Source organism: Sciurus carolinensis, chromosome 17 (genome assembly GCF_902686445.1).
Source record: "Sciurus carolinensis chromosome 17, mSciCar1.2, whole genome shotgun sequence".
NCBI classification, from domain to species: domain Eukaryota; kingdom Metazoa; phylum Chordata; class Mammalia; order Rodentia; family Sciuridae; genus Sciurus; species Sciurus carolinensis.
In genome coordinates, this window is record NC_062229.1 from 56,800,039 (window position 1) to 56,820,461 (window position 20,423).

Below are 20,423 nucleotides of genomic sequence, written 5' to 3' on the forward strand. Positions count from 1 at the left end.
TATGGCAAGGGAATTAGGCAGTTATTACCTTAACCCAGGGATTAAGATGACAGCTAGAAATTGTAGGGAGATCAACAGATATTATCACCTGACAGAATGCAGTATGCAAAATATAACATCACTTATAAATATATTTATGCCAAGATATTTTACCTGATTTAAGCCTAACTTTTAGTTTACATGAAATATAGAGAATAGAAGGAACAAATTAAACAATAATACAAAGAAACAATCAGACCAACTTGGAATGTGAGAACTTAGTATAGAAAACTGGCACAATTTATTATAGAAAATAATATTGTAGAACTATTATAGAAAATTTCCCAAAAACTCAGTGGGAAAAATTGTAGGGGGTAGGACAGGTGTATTTTAAGCTAAGGAGACTTAAATGACATAATGGAAGGGTAAGAGGTAGTTTGTGCCTAGATTGAAAATAGCTATATAAGGGACTCGGACCTACCTGGGGAAATAAGAATCTGGGATAGGTACTAAAGATACTAGAGAATTATAGTTACTTTTGTTGGCTATATGCTAATAGTGGTTAAATAGAAAAAAGGCCTTATTTTGGGGGGACATGTATATAGACAAATTTAGGAGTGAGTCTTGATGTCTGTAATCCACTTTGGAATAGTTCAGCAAAGAAAAAGTCTATACGGTGGGTGTGAAGTATATACTTTTCTTGAATAAAGCTGTGTTTCTGTATGTGTTGCCTATGTATGTAAAAAAAAAAAAAAAATTACAAGCACAGTAATCACAGCCAGAAAGTGGACTGGAAAGAGAGAACTGAAGTTAGGCAAAAGGGTGCAAAGGAGGGTCGAACACCTAAGAAAACAGAAACATGCAAAACACATAGATGGTGCACCAACCTTAACAAATTCAACCGCTCTTGGAGAAAAATCACAGGCATAGGCAAAGATATTCGAATCTTCTTCTAAAAGCGGGAATAAACAATTTCCAACCCCACAACCAGCTTCAAGCATAGTTAATTTTTGACCCTCAAACTGGTGAAAGAGAACCCAAAGTTACAATACATTACATTTTCATAATGAAGAAACAAACCAAATTTAAAGACCCAGAATGTGAGAGATAGTCTCTCATCCCACTGAGAAGATAAACAAGAAAACTAATAAAAGTTAATACCAGTACCTCATTTATCACTATCCAACATTGGGTAGTTTGTTGTGTAGAAAAAGCCCAACATAATGGCTAACTGAACAGCTCTGAAGTTAAACTGCTTGCACTCAAACCCCAAATCCTTTTCTGCCCCTATATTCTATCCTTGGATAAATCACTTCAATAGCTCTGTGCCTCAGTTTTATCTACAAATGGGAGTAACAATACATTTCACAAAATTACTATAAAGTTTAAGTAAGACAACACATCTTCTCAGGAAAGGGCCATAATAAATAGTTCATTAACCGCTATTATTTTCAATTTGTCACTAAAGTTCACTCAGTATGAATGAATATTTAATGTTTACAACTTTCAGAATAGCCAAAAAATGGAAAATGACCACTCATATCCTCTCTTCTACACATTAACCCAGAAATCGCTAAAACTAGAGACCAAACAGTGTATTTCTCTCCTAAAGTACCAAGCATTTTGATAGACTTTATAAATTCTCTACTTCATACTCCCTTCAGAAATGCAATAAAGCAACCCTCTTCTGCAAACCTCAAATGAAGAAAAGTTCAGGATAAGGTGAAGTATCAGCTTACCTCCCTACATAATCTTAGCTCCTCAAACTCTCTGGTGGTCCAGTGTCTATCTTTGAAAAAATTGGTACTATTTCTTTTGTAAAAAAGGTCCCAGTTCTTCTGAGCATCTTTTTCCAGTTTTTGCTGTTTAAAATCTGACACCAAAGGTTGGTTTCTTTTCAGTTTCTCCTCTTCTTCAGAGCTGAGAATTCTGGCCTGCAGTCCTTTCCTTTGTGATGAAGCCATCTCATCTATGTTGGTGGTAATTTAACACTACTGAAGATTCTCCATCCTTGAATAATTTGAGGAATCCATACTGATACTGAAGACACAGGGTTTTCTCAGACGCATATTCATCAGGCCTGGGATGCTTCATACAAAAAAATGAGATTCTCATTAGGAGTTCTAGAACAGTTCTGTAGAATGCAGAGTTAGTGGTTCTACAATAGTTCTTTTTTTTTTTTTTTTTTTGATCTAGGGATTGGACACAAGGGTGATTAACCACTGAGTCACATCCCTAGGTTTTTAAATTTTTTTATGCTGAGCCAGGGTCTCACTAAATTCCTCCGACTTGTGATCCTCCTGCCTCAGCCTCCCGAGTAGCTGGGATTACAATCGTGGGCCACCGCGCCTGCCTCTACAATAGTTGTAAGAAGCTGAGTTGTACTTATCGAACAAGATGCTTCCTAGAGAAAAGAATGAGATTCTAGTTAGGGGTTTTAGAACCCTTTAATGGGGTCTACAGTAGTTCCTTAAGACACTGGGTTCCATTCACCAAACACCACTGGCTGACTCTACCCAAAACTCTGCCCCCTATAGGAGACAGGTCACAAAGAAGATCAAGACACAGTCCCTACCTTCAGAGAGCTTACATTCAGTAGCCAGGACTGTCTCAAGCACCGAACTCTGATTCATACCGGAATGAGCCAATAAGTCGGTTTCGTTTGGAAAAAGAAGAACCCCACGAATAGACTGAGAAGTCTTGGAGAGAAAATACTCATAATCTTCGGTGCCCGTAAAAGGGGTGACTTAAAAACATCCACAACAGTTGCCCGCACTGAAAACCGGTAGTCAATTGCCAGGATCAAGGTTTCCCTAGGGTCAGAGCTACGGCTTTTTTCGGAGGACAGAGAACTAAGCTCTGACCGCAATCAAGCTGCCGCATGAACCAGAAGGAGACGTCGCTTTCCATGGGCCAAAGCCCTCTCACCGTCATCACGGCGCGAAGTAGGGGAAGTGACCCAATGACGCGCGGTTGATGTCCCGAGGACCCATCTCTCTCAGGACACTTGGGATAAACTAGGCCGCACCGGTCACTAGGACCTGCGGAGAGTGGCCCACACATTAGCCATGAGACTCGCGTTAACCTAATGTTCCACGCTCCAGGCTCACCGCCATCAGGTTCCCTGGCTCACTTATCGGGTAGAGCAGGGCACACTCACCCCTCCGTCAAGCACGGGTTTCGAGGGCAGAATTCCGGAACCGTGGTGAAAAATCCTGAGCCTTGACAAAACTAGCGCGGAGAACTTCGAATTGGGTTTTCCCGGCGGACTTCTCTTGCCATGGCACCGCCTCTGCTACTTCCGCTAGGAACCCGGAAGTATCTTCCAAACGCCGGAAGTCCCACGGCCTTGCTTCCTCAGAGTCTTCCCCGACCCCGACGCGGAGACTTGTTTCCGGCCCCAGGTGAGCGCCGGCTCGGCTCTCCGTGGGCTCCGGAGCGGTGTTGCGGGAGCACCGTCCTCCCGGACACCGGCTCCGGGAGCTCGTGCTGGGGCCGCGCCAGAAGAGATCCGATCTGGGCGCGAGGCCGGTGCGGGACCATGAACGGGACCGCGAACCCGCTGCTGGACCGCGAGGAGCATTGCCTGCGGCTCGGGGAGAGCTTCGAAAAGCGGCCACGGGCCTCCTTCCACACCATTCGCTGTAAGTCAGCGCGTCTCGCGGTTCCCTTCGGCCGCTCCAGTCACCACATGACAACCTCGGCTCCCTCCTTTCTTCCTTCGGCCCTCAAGGGTCCAGGGACTCCCCTGCCCACGTCAGTTCCCTTCTCTTTTACCCCAGATCCTCTGGGACCTCGATTTGTTCCTTTCTTTTTTTTTTTTTTTTTTTTTTTTTTTTCCTGGATTATTCCTCCCAAACAAAATCTTTTTTGTCACTCCCGACTGTTCTTTTACCTTAGAGTCCTAAACATTAATCCCGAAGGTCACTGGCCTTTTTCTTATTTCATCCCCTCGATCCAACTCCTAAACCAAAGTTCCCTTCTCCCTTGAAACCTTCTCCTTTCTTTTATCCTGTCGGGGGGGAGGGGGTCTGCGCATTTAAAAGATTTACCGTTTGCCATAAGCCTCATTTATTCTTTCTACTTCATTCTTTTCTCTCCTTTCCTCAGCTTTTTCCCCTCTTCCGTCTTGGTTTTGGTCACCCTGACACTTTGTTATGCCCCCTGTACCATCAAAGAATCTGCATCTTTTCTGCGCCCTATCAGGTTTATCGCGCCCCATGCCCCATGTCTTTTCGTACCTCATTTTAAACTGATGATGCCTTTTGAGGTCACCTACACCACCCTGGTTTCTGGACCAGATCCCTTGTGGTGAAGAATAAAATTAGAATTTGTGAACCTAGCATAGGTTGAAGTTTGATCTATGTTTGGAAACAGAAGAGAGCAGACATAAAGAATGTGGAAATAGTCATTATGCTGGACCTTTTTCTAGGTGATTATAGACTGCTGAGAGGGAGTACTTATACTCTGTCCTGCGTAAAGATTTGGCTGTTAGGAATTGGCTGACTGAGCACATCCCCCTGTGATTCACAAGCTTCTGGTTTCCTGTAGTGCTAACACTGGTTGAGACTTGTTTTTGTCAGAGGAACTAATAGATGTGACTCAACACATAGGAAGAGGAGGGTGTGTTAGAAAATGAAGTTCCATCTTTGTGTGGCCTCTTGCCATGCCATTTCTGTGCTTCTTACTGACAGCAGATCCAGCCCTTTCAAAGAGGATATTGGGAATGTGATTAAACCTTCGTTTCCTGAGTTTACTAAGTTGATCTGTTCTTCCAGACAAGGGCAATGTTCACGTATACTCCTGGCCTGCCGTTTGAGGCAAGTGTGTGTTAAATGTGAAGTAAGATGGCAATTCAGAAACACCACCAGGATAACCTTTGGAGATACAGGCCAACCATCTATCTCGTCTGAACATCTACAGAAGCTATGGAATTGAGTATAGCAAATTGTGGGTTTTTTGGTATCAGTTTTTGTGTGCTTAACCAGTGAGCCACATCTCCATCCCTTTATTTTTTTTTTTTATTTTTTGGGAAGATACTGAGGATCGAACTCAGGGGCATTCAACCACTGAGCCACATCCCCAGCCCTATTTTGTATTTTACTTAGAGACAGGGTTTCACTGAGTTGCTTAGTGCCTCACTGTTGCTGAGACTGGCTTTGAACTTGAGATTCTCCTGCCTCAGACTCCCCAGCCGCTGGAATTATAGGCATGCACCACTGTACCCCGCTTCTTTTTTCTTTTGAGACAGAGTCTCACTAGGTTTACAGCCTCGCTAAGTTGCTGAGGCTGGCTTTGAACCTGTAATCCTCCTGCCTCAGTCTCCTGAGTCACTGAGATTACAGGGGTGTGCTGCCACACCTAAGCAAGTGTGGCAAATTCTGACAGTTTCTGTGCAAAATTAAATTAGCTTTTATGATGCTGTGGCCTTTCATATTTCATATAGGATTTATAATCAAGTATTTTTTTCATATGCTTTGTTGCTTTTGATCTTCACTACCCTAATAAAACACCTTATTTTGGATGATGAGGCATTGATTTTCACCTGTCCCTTGGGAGAAGGAAATAGTTTAGGCCCTCTCACCCCCTGCCCAATATAATCCTATGGGGGTTGGAGCAAAAGTATATGGAAGTATCTCTGAGTTAGAAATTATTGAAGGTGGATGAAGGTACTTATGGGTTTATTGTACTTTCTTTTTACTTTTGCATATGTTAAGTTTTCCATAATAAAATAGTTTTTAAAAAATTCTAAATCATTTTTGCTTTTCATTTATGTGAGTAATAAAAAGTTTAATTCTTAACTGAACATGGCGTGATGCACATCTGTAATCCCAGTGACTAAGGAGGCTGAAGCAGGAGGATCACAAATTTGAGGCCAGCCTGGGCAACTTAGCAAGACCTTGTCTCAAAATAAAGGAAAAGTGCTGGCCTAGCATGTGCAAGGCTGTGGGTTCAATCCCCAATACCTCAAAAAGGAAAAGAAGAAAAAAAAAAGTAAATTCTTAAGTGAAAATGCCCAGGAATCCCTTATTCGAAATAACTTTGTCTTTCCTTTCCTTTTAGATGATTTTAAACCAGCATCTATAGACACATCCTGTGAAGGAGAGCTTCAAGTTGGCAAAGGAGATGAAGTCACAATTACACTGCCACATATCCCTGTAAGTTTATTCCATTGTTGTAAGATCACGGTGAATCCTCATATATTATTTAATTGCAATTTGAATTTCCTACTGTAAAAATGTTTTAGATTTCTAAAGTGCCAAAATAAGTGAAGTAGGAGTTTTGGGTGATGGGGTGGGGTGGAGTTCAATCAAGTTGCTCAGGCACTTGATTTAAAATGTTTCTTTTGTCATTTCCCTGTCTAGACACCTAACCCCTGTGTTAGATGTGCATAATTTTTCTCCTAAGCAATTCTGAAGAAAAAAGCCCTAGGTGCCCTGATGATAGATAGCCTTTTCAGTTCATGAGCATGGGGCAGGACAGGACTGACATCTTTATATCTGGTATGGGGTCAAGTGCAGACTGATAATCTCAGGCAGAAACGAGAGGTTTGGAGCATTTGGCCAATTTAAAGATGAAGTACTCAGTTAAAAACTACATTGAGGGGCTGGGGTTGTGGCTCAGTGGTAGAGCACTTGCTTAGTATGTCTGAGGCACTGGGTTTGATTCTCAGCACCACATATAAATTAATTAAATAAAGGTCCGTCAACAACTTAAAAAAAAGAAAAAACTACATTGAAGCCAGATGCCATGATGCACACCTATAATCCCAGGTACTAGGAGGTTAAGGCAGAAGGATTGCAAATTTCAAGCCAGCCCAGGCAATCTTGGAAGACTCTGTTTCAAGATAAAATAAAAAAGAGGACTGGGGATGTAGCTCAGTGGGCGAGCACTCACCTAGTAGGCGGCAAGCCCCAGAACCAAACAAACAAGCCAAAAAAAAAAAAAAATTTCTCTTCTGATCACAAAGGATCACACAAAATGCTCTTTGCAAACATGTGTCATTGTACTTAGCAGCTCTGTCCTGGAACATGGTAAGTTTGTGGTGGCTACTGATAGAATGAAAAGTCTCTGGACAGGGACCTGGAAACCTCTGTGCTGAAGAAAAACTACCTTCCCATTCAAAGTGCAGTTTGATTACTTGTTGTCTGTGGCAGGTTACATCATATCCCTTTGGACCTTTGTTTCCCAAATGTACAATAAAGGGGTTAGATAACTTGTCCCTAAGGTCCCTCTAACTCTGTGTTTTTACTATATGAGTAAGAAGTCAAAGAGCTAAACAGTTTTTGATTCTAAGCAAGGCATTAAATCCTATTATGGACAAATATTAATTGAGCAACTACTGAGGCCCAAAGAATATAACCTTGAGCAATACAAGCAAATTTCTTGCCCTTGTAGAACTTACGGTCTGGAGTTTAAATGAATATTAAAAAATATAGCACATACTTTAGAAAACTAGGGAAGGCTTCCTTAAGGAAATGACCTTTGAATTTAATTTGAATGTAGGGTAACTTCAAAGGAGATTCAAAACATAGCAGGCAGAGCTGGGCACACATCTATAATCCCAGCAGGAGGCTGAGGCAGGAGGATCGCAAGTTCAAAGCCAGACTTGGCAATTCAGTGAGACCCTAAGCAACTCAGTGAGACCCTGTCTCTAAATAAAATGCAAAAAGGACTGGTGATGTGGCTCAGTAGTTAAGTACCCCTGAGTTTAATCCCTGATACGAAAAAAAAAAAAAACCTGCTTATTTTTATGATTAGTGTATGTGTGTATATGTACACACACACACACACGTGCGCGCGCACACACACACACACACACACACACACACACACACACACGGCAGCATATGCCCTGGTGTACACCTGGCATCCTAACTACTTGAGGACTGAAACCAGAGGATCACAAATTTAAGGCTAGCCTGGCTGACCTAGCAGATTTGGTCTTGATAAATAAGTAAGTAAATAAGTAAGTAAGTAAGTAAATAAATAAATAATAAGGCTCAGTAGTAGAGCATCCAGAGGTTCAAAGTCCCAGTATTGGGGGTGGGAGAGGAGGTAGCAGGCAGAGGCTTATTAAAACCTGAGGCAGCAAGGAGCTTGAAGATCTGAGAAGCCGCCCTGAAGGACACGGAACCCAGAGTTGGATGGTGCAAGGCTTAAAGATTTTATCCTTTGGCTTAAAAGCCACAGGGGAGCTATTTAAGGGCTTAGGCAGATAAGAGCAGACTGCTTACTGAGGGTAATGAGCTGCCCTCTAGAAGGCTCTATTGGTTATGGGCATGATGGAAAGCCCTGGACTCTGCAGTTTTAAAGAAATTTAGAGATCACTCATTAGATTTACTATTCAGGTTTTACTTAGACATGTTATGATTAATTTATTTTTCTCAGTTCATTTTACTATTCTTTTTTTTTTTTTTTTTCCTGCCTAAAAGGTTTATTTTAACTCAACAACAAGTTATCAAAGTGGGTTATAGGATACCAAAACCTAGATGTCCCTGAAAAATATTGAATCCAAATAACACAAAGCTTAAACCACAGTAGACACTGTGTTGTATTATATTAGAATTAGTATCTCTCAACATTATTTATCGATGATAGTGCCACATTTTTTATTTTTTTCAATTGATAAATTCCATTTTATAGTGAATTATAATATATATTGCAAACAGAAATAATTTTAAATTGAAAATATCACTCATAAAACCAGACAGAATGAATTATTTTAAAGTCACATTTTTGTAATAAATGTCATTTTCTCTATTTTGCCCATTTTTCCCATCAGAAATTGATCACAATATTTAGGAAAAATTTGAAATGTATAGCTTTTTTTTTTTTTCACTTTACTGTTCTTTGTAACATTTTCTCAAACCCTTAGACACATATGTGGTAACTTAAATTTGTACTACCTTTCTTGATTACCTAGAACCAGTTGTAAGGTCATAGATTCTGGCTGGATTATTTCTCCTTTATTTTTGTATAGGAAACCAAAAGGAGTTAAAATAGAAATCAGTTCTTTTATTTTTGAGTAGTTCTGATAAAAGATTTGATGAGCGAATCATTTATAAAGTCAGTTTTGATATTCATAATCGGTGTGCTTAGTTTGACCATTTTATACTTTTGTGGCAAATAGGGATCCACACCACCAATGACTGTGTTCAAGGGGAACAAACGGCCTTATCAGAAAGACTGTGTGCTTATAATTAATCATGATACTGGTGAATATGTGCTGGAAAAACTCAGTAGCAGCATTCAGGTCAAGAAAACAAGGTATGTTAAAAATCAGATTCAGATTTATATGATAGTTCTACACCATCGTATAATCTATTCCAGTTTTATTCAGATGTGAATGTGGGATGTTCACAACTCCACCCATGTCTTCTTACTCAAATCACCAAAATGTGTATTTTCCTCAAATACAATAAAAAGAAATAATGCTTTTAAGACAGTAATTTATAATTAATCCAATTTTATCAAACTCACGATTGTTGTTAATGTACTGCATAAGGGATGAGATTTGTATTTATAGACTTATATTAAGAAAGAATAATTGCATAACTTTATTGGGATAAAAACATGACTTTTATAGGGTACAATTGAGGTGACTAATGCCTCATTAAATTAAATTAAAACTTTGCCTATTTTTTTTGCCTAGTGAACTTTCTTTAATATTTCGTTCAGCAGGCGCACCATGCCTTATTTGAAGCCAGTTAAAGTTTATTTGAAAATCAAAATTCATTCTATAAATAGAAATAAATTCCATTTATTACATCGTAATACAGTAATTATTATAACATAGTAATTCAGTTTTAAAGACAGTGTTACAATCTAATGTTTTTGTTTGTTTCCTTGTACTATTTTTCTTCATCCACTCAATTCCACAAAACAATACAGTTTTGACTATCATTTACTGAGAGATTATCACATGCCAGGAACTACGCTTAGGTGCTTTATGTGCATTATCTAACCTTTGCAAATAAATTTTAGAAAGGTGCTATTATCTTTAAAACAAAACGAAAACCTCCGAAACACACGAGGAGACTGAGGATTAGAGGTTGTGAGTTACCTGAATTGGACTGCATGAGCCGGGGACCACCCTGGGCAGTATACTCTCTATTTGTATCACCGCCTGCAGTGAAACAGGTGCTGTGGTCCCTCCTCCAGTATCTGGTGGTGGTCCTCTGCTCCCTTTCTACTCAATGTGATCTGGGGACTTGTTTGACATGCACAATCTCAAGACCTACCTAAGGTCAGACTCTGCCGAGACCTCCAAGTGATTTGTGCGCGTGATAAAGTTTAAGAAGCAAAAAGAAATTGTTAATGGGTAGAATTGTCTTAGTTTGGGGTAGAACTCTGTGATGTGGTGGGCAAGCAGAAAATATATAATGGAAAAATTTGCCAGCTGGCTAGTATTTCGAGAGCTAGTTTATTCAGGAACTCCTGAATTCATACCTGCATATGGCATACAAGTCAAATAGTCATATTTTCTACTAGTAAGGTGGAATCTCATAACCACATTGTAGCATACATGTTTTTTTCTCATTGCTATAAAATGTGGGCTCCTTGAGGGCAACAAGGCTGCCTTTTTTTTTTTGTTTTTTTGAATTTCTCTATCCCTGACACACAGTGCAGTACCGGAATGTGGCAGGCAGACACTCAGTTGTTTAACAGTAGTTCTCTTGACCAAATGACACTTAGCAATATTTTGCAGTGGTCTGGAAAGAGCATGGGGTTTTGCAGAGACTTCCAAGAATTTGGTCATCTGAACAAATTGGAGAACTGCTGTTTTCACCCATCTGATTTAAAGTCTGCCTCATTTCAGAGCTGAGGGGAGCAGTAAGATCCAGGCCCGAATGGAACAACAGCCCACTCGTCCCCCGCAACCCTCACAGCCACCACCTCCTCCGCCACCACCCATGCCGTTCAGAGCACCAACGAAGCCTCCGGTTGGACCCAAAACTTCTCCCTTGAAGGATAACCCCTCACCTGAACCTCAGCTGGATGACATCAAAAGAGGTAGAAAACAATCTCTAGAGCCGTGATAGCAACATGGAGTAGGGTGTCCATGTTCTTGAGAGATCACAAAGCTGCTGTATTGACCTGGCAGCAGGGACATTTGCTATTATCAAAAATTTTCTTCAAAGCTTACTGCTCCAGAACTGCTGGGTAGGGTCTTCTGCTGCTTATTTGTGACTATTGAGTTGTGACTGTCTTGGCCACATTCTTCTTAAAGTCTCAGAATTTAAATAAGCATGACTGCCATCTAAAGCTCCATATGGCACACCTTTAAGGCTTTGGAGAAAGAAGGGATTCTAGATGTTGGGCAAATGTGGCAATATTTCTGAGCTCCACAGTAATGTACCTGAGTTCGAGGACCATTTAAAAAAACATCAAATGCTTTGTGCTAACACAAAGTGTATAAATATGAAAGAGGCCATGGGATTAGTGGAAATGGATTGAGGCCTAGAGTGACTTAAAGGTTTGGCTTGGCTCTCTCTACTGCAAGCCTCAGACACGTTTACATTGGCTCTCTCCCTTGTATAGTCTGGTCCTCCAACCTATTAGAAGTTATGAGGCTAAGTATTTAATTTCACATTTGAAAATTTTATGAAACAAAGTGAAATCCGTGATAATAGAAGACAGGGAAAGATGGAGAATTGTTTTTGATGTTTGCCGTTCCCAACTATAGAAAACGTTGCCTTTTAGCAAATAAAGTCACTCTCTGCACTGTGCAGTTGTTATACCTCTTGATTTTTTTTTTTTTTTTTTTTTTTTTTTTAACTCGTGGATACTAGAATGCTGTTGTGGAAGTTTCCACTATAGTTGACTAGGAATAAGATGGTGAGTTGTTGTGTTGTACTTATAGGAGCCATAGCCATTTAAGGCCATATGGTATGTTTGGACAGGAAAATCTGTCATCTTTCTTGGTGTGTCCCTAGACATCAAATGACTAGGTAAAACATGATTTTCCTTCCTTACATTTTTGAAAAATGCAAACCTGACAGACATGGCCTTTGTTCAAATATGTGAACAGAGAAAAGGAATGGTATTCCACCATCTTTCTTCCTGCAAGCCTCCATAGAGCTGGAAAGGACCTCAGAGGCTGTCTGGACTTCATTTTTCCACAGTGACTTGGAAAATTCTTTGACTTCCTCCTGGGTCTTGCTGTTGGTTGAAGGTAGATCCAAATAAGCACTCAGACACTCCAATGCCTAGTCAAATATTTTTCCAGCCCTGTAACACAATATGTCTTTTATTTGGGGGTTTTACCCAAAAAAGAATCCTAATTCACAATCATTTTTTAAAGTAAATAAATAATAGACTTAATTTGTTTCTTAGAACCGTCATTATTCCAAAGCAGTCTGCTTTTTGTTTATCTTGGGTGAATTCAGCATTTCCTTTGTCTCTCTGCAAACAGGTTAGGTGTTTTATTTGTTGGCTTTGGTTTGGGTAATTTCGTTTGCATGTTTTAAGGAGTTGAGAAGCAGGAGTTGTTCTGGACTGTTCCTTATTGCTGTCGTTTTGCCAGGTCACTGTATACAGAGGCTTTGGAGCTCTGCCTCGGGAGCAGTTGCTGTGCTGACCCTGTCGTTTCATTTTATTCCAGAGCTGAGGGCTGAAGTCGACATCATCGAGCAGATGAGCAGCAGCAGTGGCAGCAGCTCCTCAGACTCTGAGAGCTCCTCGGGAAGCGATGACGACAGCTCCAGCAGCGGAGGCGAGGACAACGGCCCGGCCTCCCCTCCCCAGCCTTCACACCAGCAGCCCTACAACAGCAGGCCCGCTGTCACCAATGGAACCAGCCGGCCACAAGGAAGCAACCAGCTCATGAACACACTCAGTAAGTACATTCTTTCTTCAGTGACCCAGACAGGGTCAGCAGAATCTGTAAACCTGAAGCATTTAAGACAGAAGAGGATCTTGTAGAGATAATTTGGAGCAGAAAGAAGTGTGTTACCAAACAGTAAAAAACAGGCACAAAACTAAAAATTTTTCTTTCTCTTTTCCATTTTCTACTATCACAAATTGGGTTTTGTGAATTCTGAGAAATCCTGAAATATGAATAATTGGTTCTTTGTTCTTGCATATACCAGGCTTAAGAGGTAGTACCTGCCACCGCACTGTCCCTGCCTCCAAGTCTTTTACAAAAAAGAATACATTGCCTCTGTTTAGAAACCTCCTAGCTTTTGACAAGAGGGAAAAGAAGGATATTATAATGTTTGGATGACTTTTTTTTTTCTTCTTATGGGAAATTGCGCTTGCTAGGCAAGTGCTCTACTACTGAGCTGTATCCCCAATCCTTTTCATTTTATTTTGAAATAGGGTCTCACCAAGTTGCCAGGGTGGCCTCCAACTTGTGAGCCTCCTTGCTGGGATTATAGGTGCATGCCACCCCACCTGTCTTGGGTGGATTCTAATGCTGGATACTAAAGTAAAACAGGAAAACAAGAAAAAAATATCTTTGTTTTAGAGACAGAGAGAGGACTAATTATGCTTTTCTCTTTGGAACTCTGATAAATATTCATCCTTGGTTCTCCTTCTCCTTTGAAGATGTTGAAAGGTCTGGAAGCTTCGGTGGGGACGCTGACCTCATTAACCTCACTACTATGGACTAGGCAAAGATAATCTCAACCTCAGCAGTATGCAAATTTTGGGCTGGATAAATCTTTTTTGTTGCGGGGCTGTTCTGTATATTGTAGTATGTGTAGGAGTATTCCCAACCTCTGCCCCCTGGATACCAGGACCAGTCCCCCATCTACTGCTCTATTGTGTCAATCAGAGATGTCTCAACACATTGTCAGATGTGCCCTACCTTCGACATAAATTGAACTATATGAAGAAAATCTGGCCTCACACAGGCAGGGAGTTAGAAAAGGAAGGCCTCGGGCCAACTCCCCTGAAAGGGTTCTGGGGACCCCAGAGTCCTCAGAACAGATTTGAGAAGAACTGGCCTAGAAATTAGCACTCCACAAATAGAGGTTGACTTTTGTTTTTTAATCCAAGTGGTACCAGCTGGGGTGCTGTTATATGTATTCCTGTTATGTTAACATGGAATGTTGAGTCACTCCTAAATTCTAAATTTTGCATACCAAGAATCTGGGGCTTTGTAAAACTCTTTAATTCACATTTGAGGTTTAAGGTAAGATGAATATCTCGGGCGGAGGTGTATCAGAGGACATTGGATTAGCGTACATCTGGTATAAATAGCATTTAGCTCCCACAAGGGAAGCCTCACTTGGTGTTTCCCTAGCTTGTATAAAACAACTTAATTTGAACAATTCCACCAAAGGGATTTTAGTTATAAATATTTTTTTGTTATGCATTAACACATTTGAAAGCTATCTGGCCTACTTCTCCTTTGTTATCCTAATAAGCAGTGCTGCTGTGCTTTGCAGATACCAAAAGCAGCATTTCTTTGGAAATGTTGACTACACCAGTTTTTTCAGTGAGCCAAATTGATTTTCCTCCCTGATTAACTCATTAAATCCCAAGCTTTCAATTCTGTGAATATGTCAGTGAAATTGACACAGGTGCATTAAAGTAGTCTGGAAATCATACTTTAGTATTATAGTAATGATATTAATTAGTATTATATTAATCATCCTTACTGTTATGTAATTCCATATTGTATGCTGTATTTGAAGTTTTTGTATGCGTTCCACATCTGGGACAATGGGACAAAATGGGTTAAGGAGAATTAGCGAGATCTTATGGTCGTGTAATAGCTGAGGCAGTCAACTAAAGAACGCGCAAGGAGTCATTTTAAAATTCTGTACCTTTGGTTTTATTCTTTCTTTTCTGTAGGAAATGACTTGCAGTTGAGCGAGTCTGGCAGTGACAGTGATGACTAGCGCCGGATCTTTCGAAATCTACTTTCTGGTGCAAGAACCTGCTGCAAGACCGGGCTGCTTTTGCATGGAGTCCGTGCCAGGAGGAACGTGTTGTGGATCAGTGCCTGTAGTAGGAGTTGAGGCTTTGGAGCGCTCAGATATTCAAGTCTTTAACTTAGTGGTGATGGGTGATTTTCTCATGTAATTTTTGAACAATCTCTTATTTCAAAGTTTAAGTAGATCTATAGAAGAACTAACAGAATTATATTTCTATTTGGTTAACACTGTTAATGAAGAATAGACAAATGTGCCTGGGTTACTCAAAGGCACTGTCTTCATCAGGCCAATGGATTGGTTTTAAACCTCCGCAGCCATCCATTTGGCCTAGTGGTTTGTACCAGTGAGGTGAAAGTCTGAAGGGTCAGGAGGGAGAGGGAAACCTCAAACTGCATCATAGAAATACGCATAGAAATCATAGAAGTATGGCGAAAACCACTTTAAATTGTTGACTCAAAGTGGTAAGGAAGCTTGTCTGACCCAGCCTGACAAGAAGTGGACTTCAGTGGAGTCCCCAAGTGTCAGCTGGGTGGGGAACCTTGAGCTCTGCCAGCTCAGTCCCCTCATTTACAGACTAGCAAAGGAAAGCACACAGCTGGCTATGGCCAGTCTCCTGCCCCAGTCCAGGGTCTCCTTCCTGCTCCCTCCCAGAATTTCTCTTAGTGGAATCAAGAGATGCTGATACATGGAACTTTTAGCTGTACACTGGCACTTTTATTTAATTCCAAAAGACAAAAGCACGGAGTTGAATTCCGATCCAGACAGTCCTTAAGTACGCAGCTGAGTGAGCAGATTAAACCAGCAGCCACAGTGCTCATGCACGTGTCTCATGTCAGACTGAGGCTTTTCGTTCCATGTATTCCATCCTAGGTGATGTTCATTCAGTGGGTTTTGACAGGGGTGGGAGGTAGGAGTGGAAGAGAGGTATAGTAAAGAAACCTCTCCGAACAAACAGAACCAGCAGGAAGTTTCCAAAAACCAGAGCCTAGATAGGAGTTCTGCAATATGGAATGAGCACATTCTTTGATAAGGTTTTTCTGTTTTATGCTTTTGTACCACTGTTCGTGCCTGACTTCCAGACTGACTTGTGTTTTTATATAAAAGCAGAAGAAAGTCACAAGATTGCCTTCAACAGTGTGCAGTTTCCAAATGAATCTGTTGTTGCTGGAAACTGGTCGCTAGTAAATGTCCCATATTGAGCGAGTGTGTGGTGAACTGTCTAGCGCTACGTTTCGAGCAGCCCATTTGTACAACTTGAATGGCTGTGTCCTAAGGAGTTTCTGTCTGTTTTGGTTCAGTGGGCATCAAGAAATTAACTATTTCCCTTCCTTGGGTTCCTCTACTCAGATGACCTCTCTCTCCCTAGCTAGTAGAGGGATGCATTCTGGACCTAGAGAAGAAAGGGGTGGCCCATGTGTGGGCTTTGATCAGAGCTGTACCTTACAGGTCAGTTGTTTCATCCACACAGTGACTCCAGTGAGCTGGAGGTGGGACAGGAGCTGTTAACCCAGCAGCACACCTGCACCGCTCTGCCCAAGTGTAGGCAGTAGTTGTGGCTGGCACCTCGTGGTGGGGTCTTAGCCCTTGATGAGGGCTCAGTGGATTCAGTGGCAGGTAGGAACTAACCTCCAGTGAACTGATAATTGCTTTATAGTTACTCAGTGATGACAGCTCAGGGAAGGTGAAGGTCATGATTGGGAGACTTGAATTGTTACTGGATGTGGGATTGTTTCACTGCTCTTAACTTGCTCAAAGTGGGGCAGGTTCCAGGAACTTGAATGAAAAATATCTATTTAAGCACCCTCTTCCCTGGTTTTTCCTCCCAAAGCCTTGTTTTCTGTAGACAGCACTATGTGATTTTTGGCATGTTGGACTGATACTTGTTTCTATAGGAAATACTTGCATGTGGCACTGGGCTTGGTGAGTGAAGCTTTCCGAGCTTCACACCCTCTCTTCTGTCATCTGTCCCACCCAGCACTGCCTGGTGATTCCCTAGCATGGCTCTGGGTTTCGTTCCCTGTGCAAAGCCTTCAGTACTTTTGTTCCCCCATTCCCCCCAGCCCCCGACCCCCCAACTTTCCCCACCAGAGTAAGGAATCTTTTCTTTTCCGGAAACGTGTTCTCACAGATGATTTCTCACAAGTATCCTCCTGCCAGCCAAACTGGATTTTTTTCTTCCTGTCTCTGTGCCTTCTCTCTCTCCTGCTCCTCTCCCCGACTCCAGGCCCCACTTGAGAGAATCAGTAGGCACCATCTTCATGGATTCTTCCTCTGCTCGCCTCACACCCCGGTGAAGTGCCCCGTGTGCACAAACCGACCGTTCTCTTGCTTGAACTCTGGGTTGGTGTGAGCTCCTTAAAATCAGGGACTGTCATCACAGGCTGTTCAGGTGCTTATAGTCCCACGGGGTAGGAGGCAGAGAAGACTAGCCAGTAAACCCAAGAGAACAGACATAAAGAAAGCACTCCCGGCATTTGGCATGTGGTCATATGATGCCCATGCCGAAGTCTCTTAACTGACTTAAGTTGCTGCTTCTTTATGCAGTGTCTCTTCTGTGGGTCATTTAGGCAGGTGAAAGATGACGTCTGGAGTGTCTGAGGAGCCATGGCAAGCCTTAGTAAAACGTGATTTCGGGAAATGTAATACATATGAACTAGAGATTTCTAATAATGCCACTCATCATTTTATTTCTGTAGCAGAATTGTTTTTTCTATGTGGTTTGCTTCAGTGTAGGAAGACTTGAAAATTCCAAAATTCTTACTTCCCTATTAGAGAGGCTGATTCAGCAGCGTGTGTGTGTGTGTGTGTGTGTGTGTGTGTGTGTGTGTATGAAGTATTTATTCCTTTATTTTGAAAGATAATTATTTGTCTGTTATGTGGCTATATATTAGGTACAGCCAAACTGGATATTTCCATTTGGCAAGGAACGTAGGATTTCTGAAACTCAGGCCTTAACCAGTAGGTTGGAAGACAAGACCAATTGAAGTGTTATGAAATATGTGTTTTTGTTGCTTCTGTTATTTCTGTCTTGGGTTCATGTCTCATTCTTTCATGATTTTTTAAGTCTTGTGCCTAAAAGTTCATTTTGCTTAATTATGAAATAGACATGCATGTTACATTTATGTAAAATATTTGCAGTGTAGAGTTTTTTTTTTGTTTATTCTATTAAAAGATCACTATATTTAAATAAAAAATGAAGGTCAGCAACATATATATAATGTCTTGGTGGGTTTTCTTTCTTTCATAGAATAAGTGAGCAGTATAAGGTTCTTTTAAGTATTTGTGTTTAAGCCTAATTAGCTAAATTGATTCCTGTTTCCATTTAAAAAAAGTGTGGCATTCAAAACTGAAGGATGAACTTCAATTTTTAAAAGGCGTGAGTTCAGGGGAGGAGAGGAAGATGGTGATTGAGGAAGATCCTCCTGCATCTTTCCCCACACATATATCAAGTTGAGCAGTGCACCAAACTATTGGCATAAGAGTCAAACGAAGACCATAGTGCCTGCTTTTAGTTCAACAAAACAAAAAGGCCATTGAAGAAGACAGGAGAGGAAAAGCTCCTAAGTCACCCCCTCCCCCTAACTTTTAAGCCGCCCAGTAGGGAGAGAGGTGCCTCCTGTTTGCGTGTGGGAGAGAAAATGAAATCCAGTCCCTACTCTTGAAACCCAGCACTAAGGGTAATGAAGCCCAATGCTGGGCAAAGCCCTGTGACTCAACACCAGGACAAAACCTGGAATTGAACTGGGGGAACTGCTTTAGGCTAGATAGCTTCCACCATCCCTCCCCCAACTGCAGGCAACAGAAGTCCTGAGCTGGATTTCATCTACTCGGGAAAGGCCATGAAGGGTGACACAGGGTTTTGTCTCAGCTCTGAATTAACTTTAGGATCTTTAGGCAGAGACCTGTGTTCTGCAGGATACCTCCAAGATTAAGCCACAGTAGTTCCAGCCTCAGAGTGAGCCTGGAGATCACCTGCCTTCCTGAGACCCACCCTGCACGTCTCTTGCTATGAGACTCAGGTGCCACCCAGCTTAACACCAGCCTTGGTGGCCAAGGGACTATCTCCACCCCTGATCCCCCAACCTCAGGCATCACAGCTATCACCAGGCTAGTGCTCACAGAAGGCACTCTGAAACTGCCCCAGCACCAGGCAGAGACCCCTGCTGTGAGACAAACTCCTGTTTTGTCGTGCATCTCCACGACAGTATCTGGTGTGACCTTTGGTGTAACCCTGAGAATGCAGGTTTTTGTAGCTGTGAGACTCAAACATGATCAAGCTTAACAGTCTGGGTGACCAAGGGTCTTTCTTTACAATACTTCCCCAAGCTTGGGCAACATGGCATGGCACAAGACCCCATTTGCTGCAGGTGGGATAGGGTAGTAAGCACAAGACTTTGCCCTGAGTCCTGGTCCTGGGCTGGTGAAAACTAATACCTGGTAGATGCTAACAGCCTCCATTCCCAAGTCTGCCTGTGAGTGGGGCCTTTGGAACAGCTCCAACGCCAGGTAAAGACACTATCCCAGTCTGACTTTTTTTTTTAATTTATTCTTTTTAGTTATACCTGACAGTAGGGTGTATTTTGACATTCACACATGGGGTATAACTTCCCATTCTTGTGGGTGTACATGATGTGGAGTTTCACTGATTGTATATTCATATATAACATAGGAAAGTGATGTACGATTCATTCTACTGTCTTTCCTAGCCCCTCCTCATCTATCTGACTTCTTTTTTTTTTTTTAGACGTTAATAGACCTTTATTTTATTCATTTATTTATAAGTGGTGCTGAGAATCGAACCCAGGGCCTCACACATACTAGGCAAGTGCTGTACCACTGAGCCACACCCCAGCCCAGTCTATCCGATTTCTAATTCAGCTGTCATCACCTGCGGTTGCAGTGGTCTTGGACCATGGGTCCACTCCAGCAGTAGGCAATGTGGGCATTGGTCCTAACCCAGTGTTGTGCTGGTTGGTGGGCTGTCAGAATGTGATACAGCTTGGTGACTGGTGACTGCAGGTGTGACATAAGAGTTGGGACTGGTTCACCCAGAGGTTTTGTCCAGAGCAGACAGAATCCTGCAGTGTCGGACTACAGACAGTAACCGTAGTTGAGGCATCCAGATCTGGCCCCAATGACAGACCTATTGGGACAGACCAAGCACTCTTAAATTTCTGAACACTAGCCACAGAGTATTGGAACAAACATAGGCTTGGACTGCACTCTAGTACTGAAATGGCCATATACCCACTGGACTCAGCAAATCTTGACACAGATTGAAAGTGAAGGAATGGGATAAGATATTCTATGCAAATGGACCTAGGAAGAAATCAAAAAGTAAGTTTAAAAAAAATCCTTGAAACAAAACTGACACAACATACCAAAACTTACAGGATACAGCAAAAACTATACTCAGAGGGAAATATTGCAATTAGTGTCCACATTAAAAAGGAAAGATCTCAGATAAATAACCTATCATTGCATCTCAAGGAACCAAAAAAAAAAAAAAAAAAAAATGAACCAACTAAACTCCCCAAATTAATTAAAAGAAATAAT

The 20,423-nt window shown here is 41.6% G+C and overlaps 2 protein-coding genes across 10 annotated transcripts in view; one reads left to right on the plus strand and one right to left on the minus strand.

Moving 5' to 3' along the window:
* Positions 1 to 3,671, minus strand: part of Mettl6 (methyltransferase 6, methylcytidine) — a 19,243-nt gene extending 15,572 nt beyond the window's left edge. For 4 of the 9 annotated variants that reach the window (XR_007105760.1, XR_007105759.1, XR_007105758.1 and 1 more), the window contains exons 1-3: positions 3,140 to 3,671; positions 1,719 to 2,067; positions 867 to 1,001 (exon numbers count right to left, since the gene is read on the minus strand). Coding sequence is in view for 5 of the 9 variants with exons in the window: in XM_047531119.1 (XP_047387075.1) it covers positions 867 to 1,001; positions 1,719 to 1,943 (360 nt within the window). In the remaining 4 variants the exon portion in view is untranslated. Of the gene's footprint in view, positions 1 to 866; positions 1,002 to 1,718; positions 2,384 to 2,554; positions 3,103 to 3,139 lie in introns of those variants that run through there. The other 5 variants (XR_007105757.1, XM_047531116.1, XM_047531115.1 and 2 more) reach the window with 5 other exon arrangements.
* On the plus strand, positions 3,083 to 18,037 carry Eaf1 (ELL associated factor 1). Its single transcript, XM_047531114.1, has 6 exons — positions 3,083 to 3,623; positions 6,043 to 6,137; positions 9,113 to 9,249; positions 10,802 to 10,995; positions 12,587 to 12,820; positions 14,785 to 18,037. Exons 1-6 carry the CDS (start codon positions 3,260 to 3,262, stop codon positions 14,829 to 14,831), a joined length of 1,071 nt encoding a protein of 356 aa, XP_047387070.1. The 5' UTR covers positions 3,083 to 3,259; the 3' UTR covers positions 14,832 to 18,037.
* Positions 18,038 to 20,423: the final 2,386 nt, after the last annotated feature.

Bases quoted from the DNA above. Each gene is read 5' to 3' on its own strand.
- Eaf1 (XM_047531114.1), top strand. From the start codon at position 3,260: ATGGCACCGCCTCTGCTACTTCCGCTAGGAACCCGGAAGTATCTTCCA. The intron at 10,996-12,586 runs GTAGAAAACAAT...ATTTTATTCCAG, and splicing joins GCTGGATGACATCAAAAGAG to AGCTGAGGGCTGAAGTCGAC. The intron at 12,821-14,784 runs GTAAGTACATTC...TCTTTTCTGTAG, and splicing joins CCAGCTCATGAACACACTCA to GAAATGACTTGCAGTTGAGC.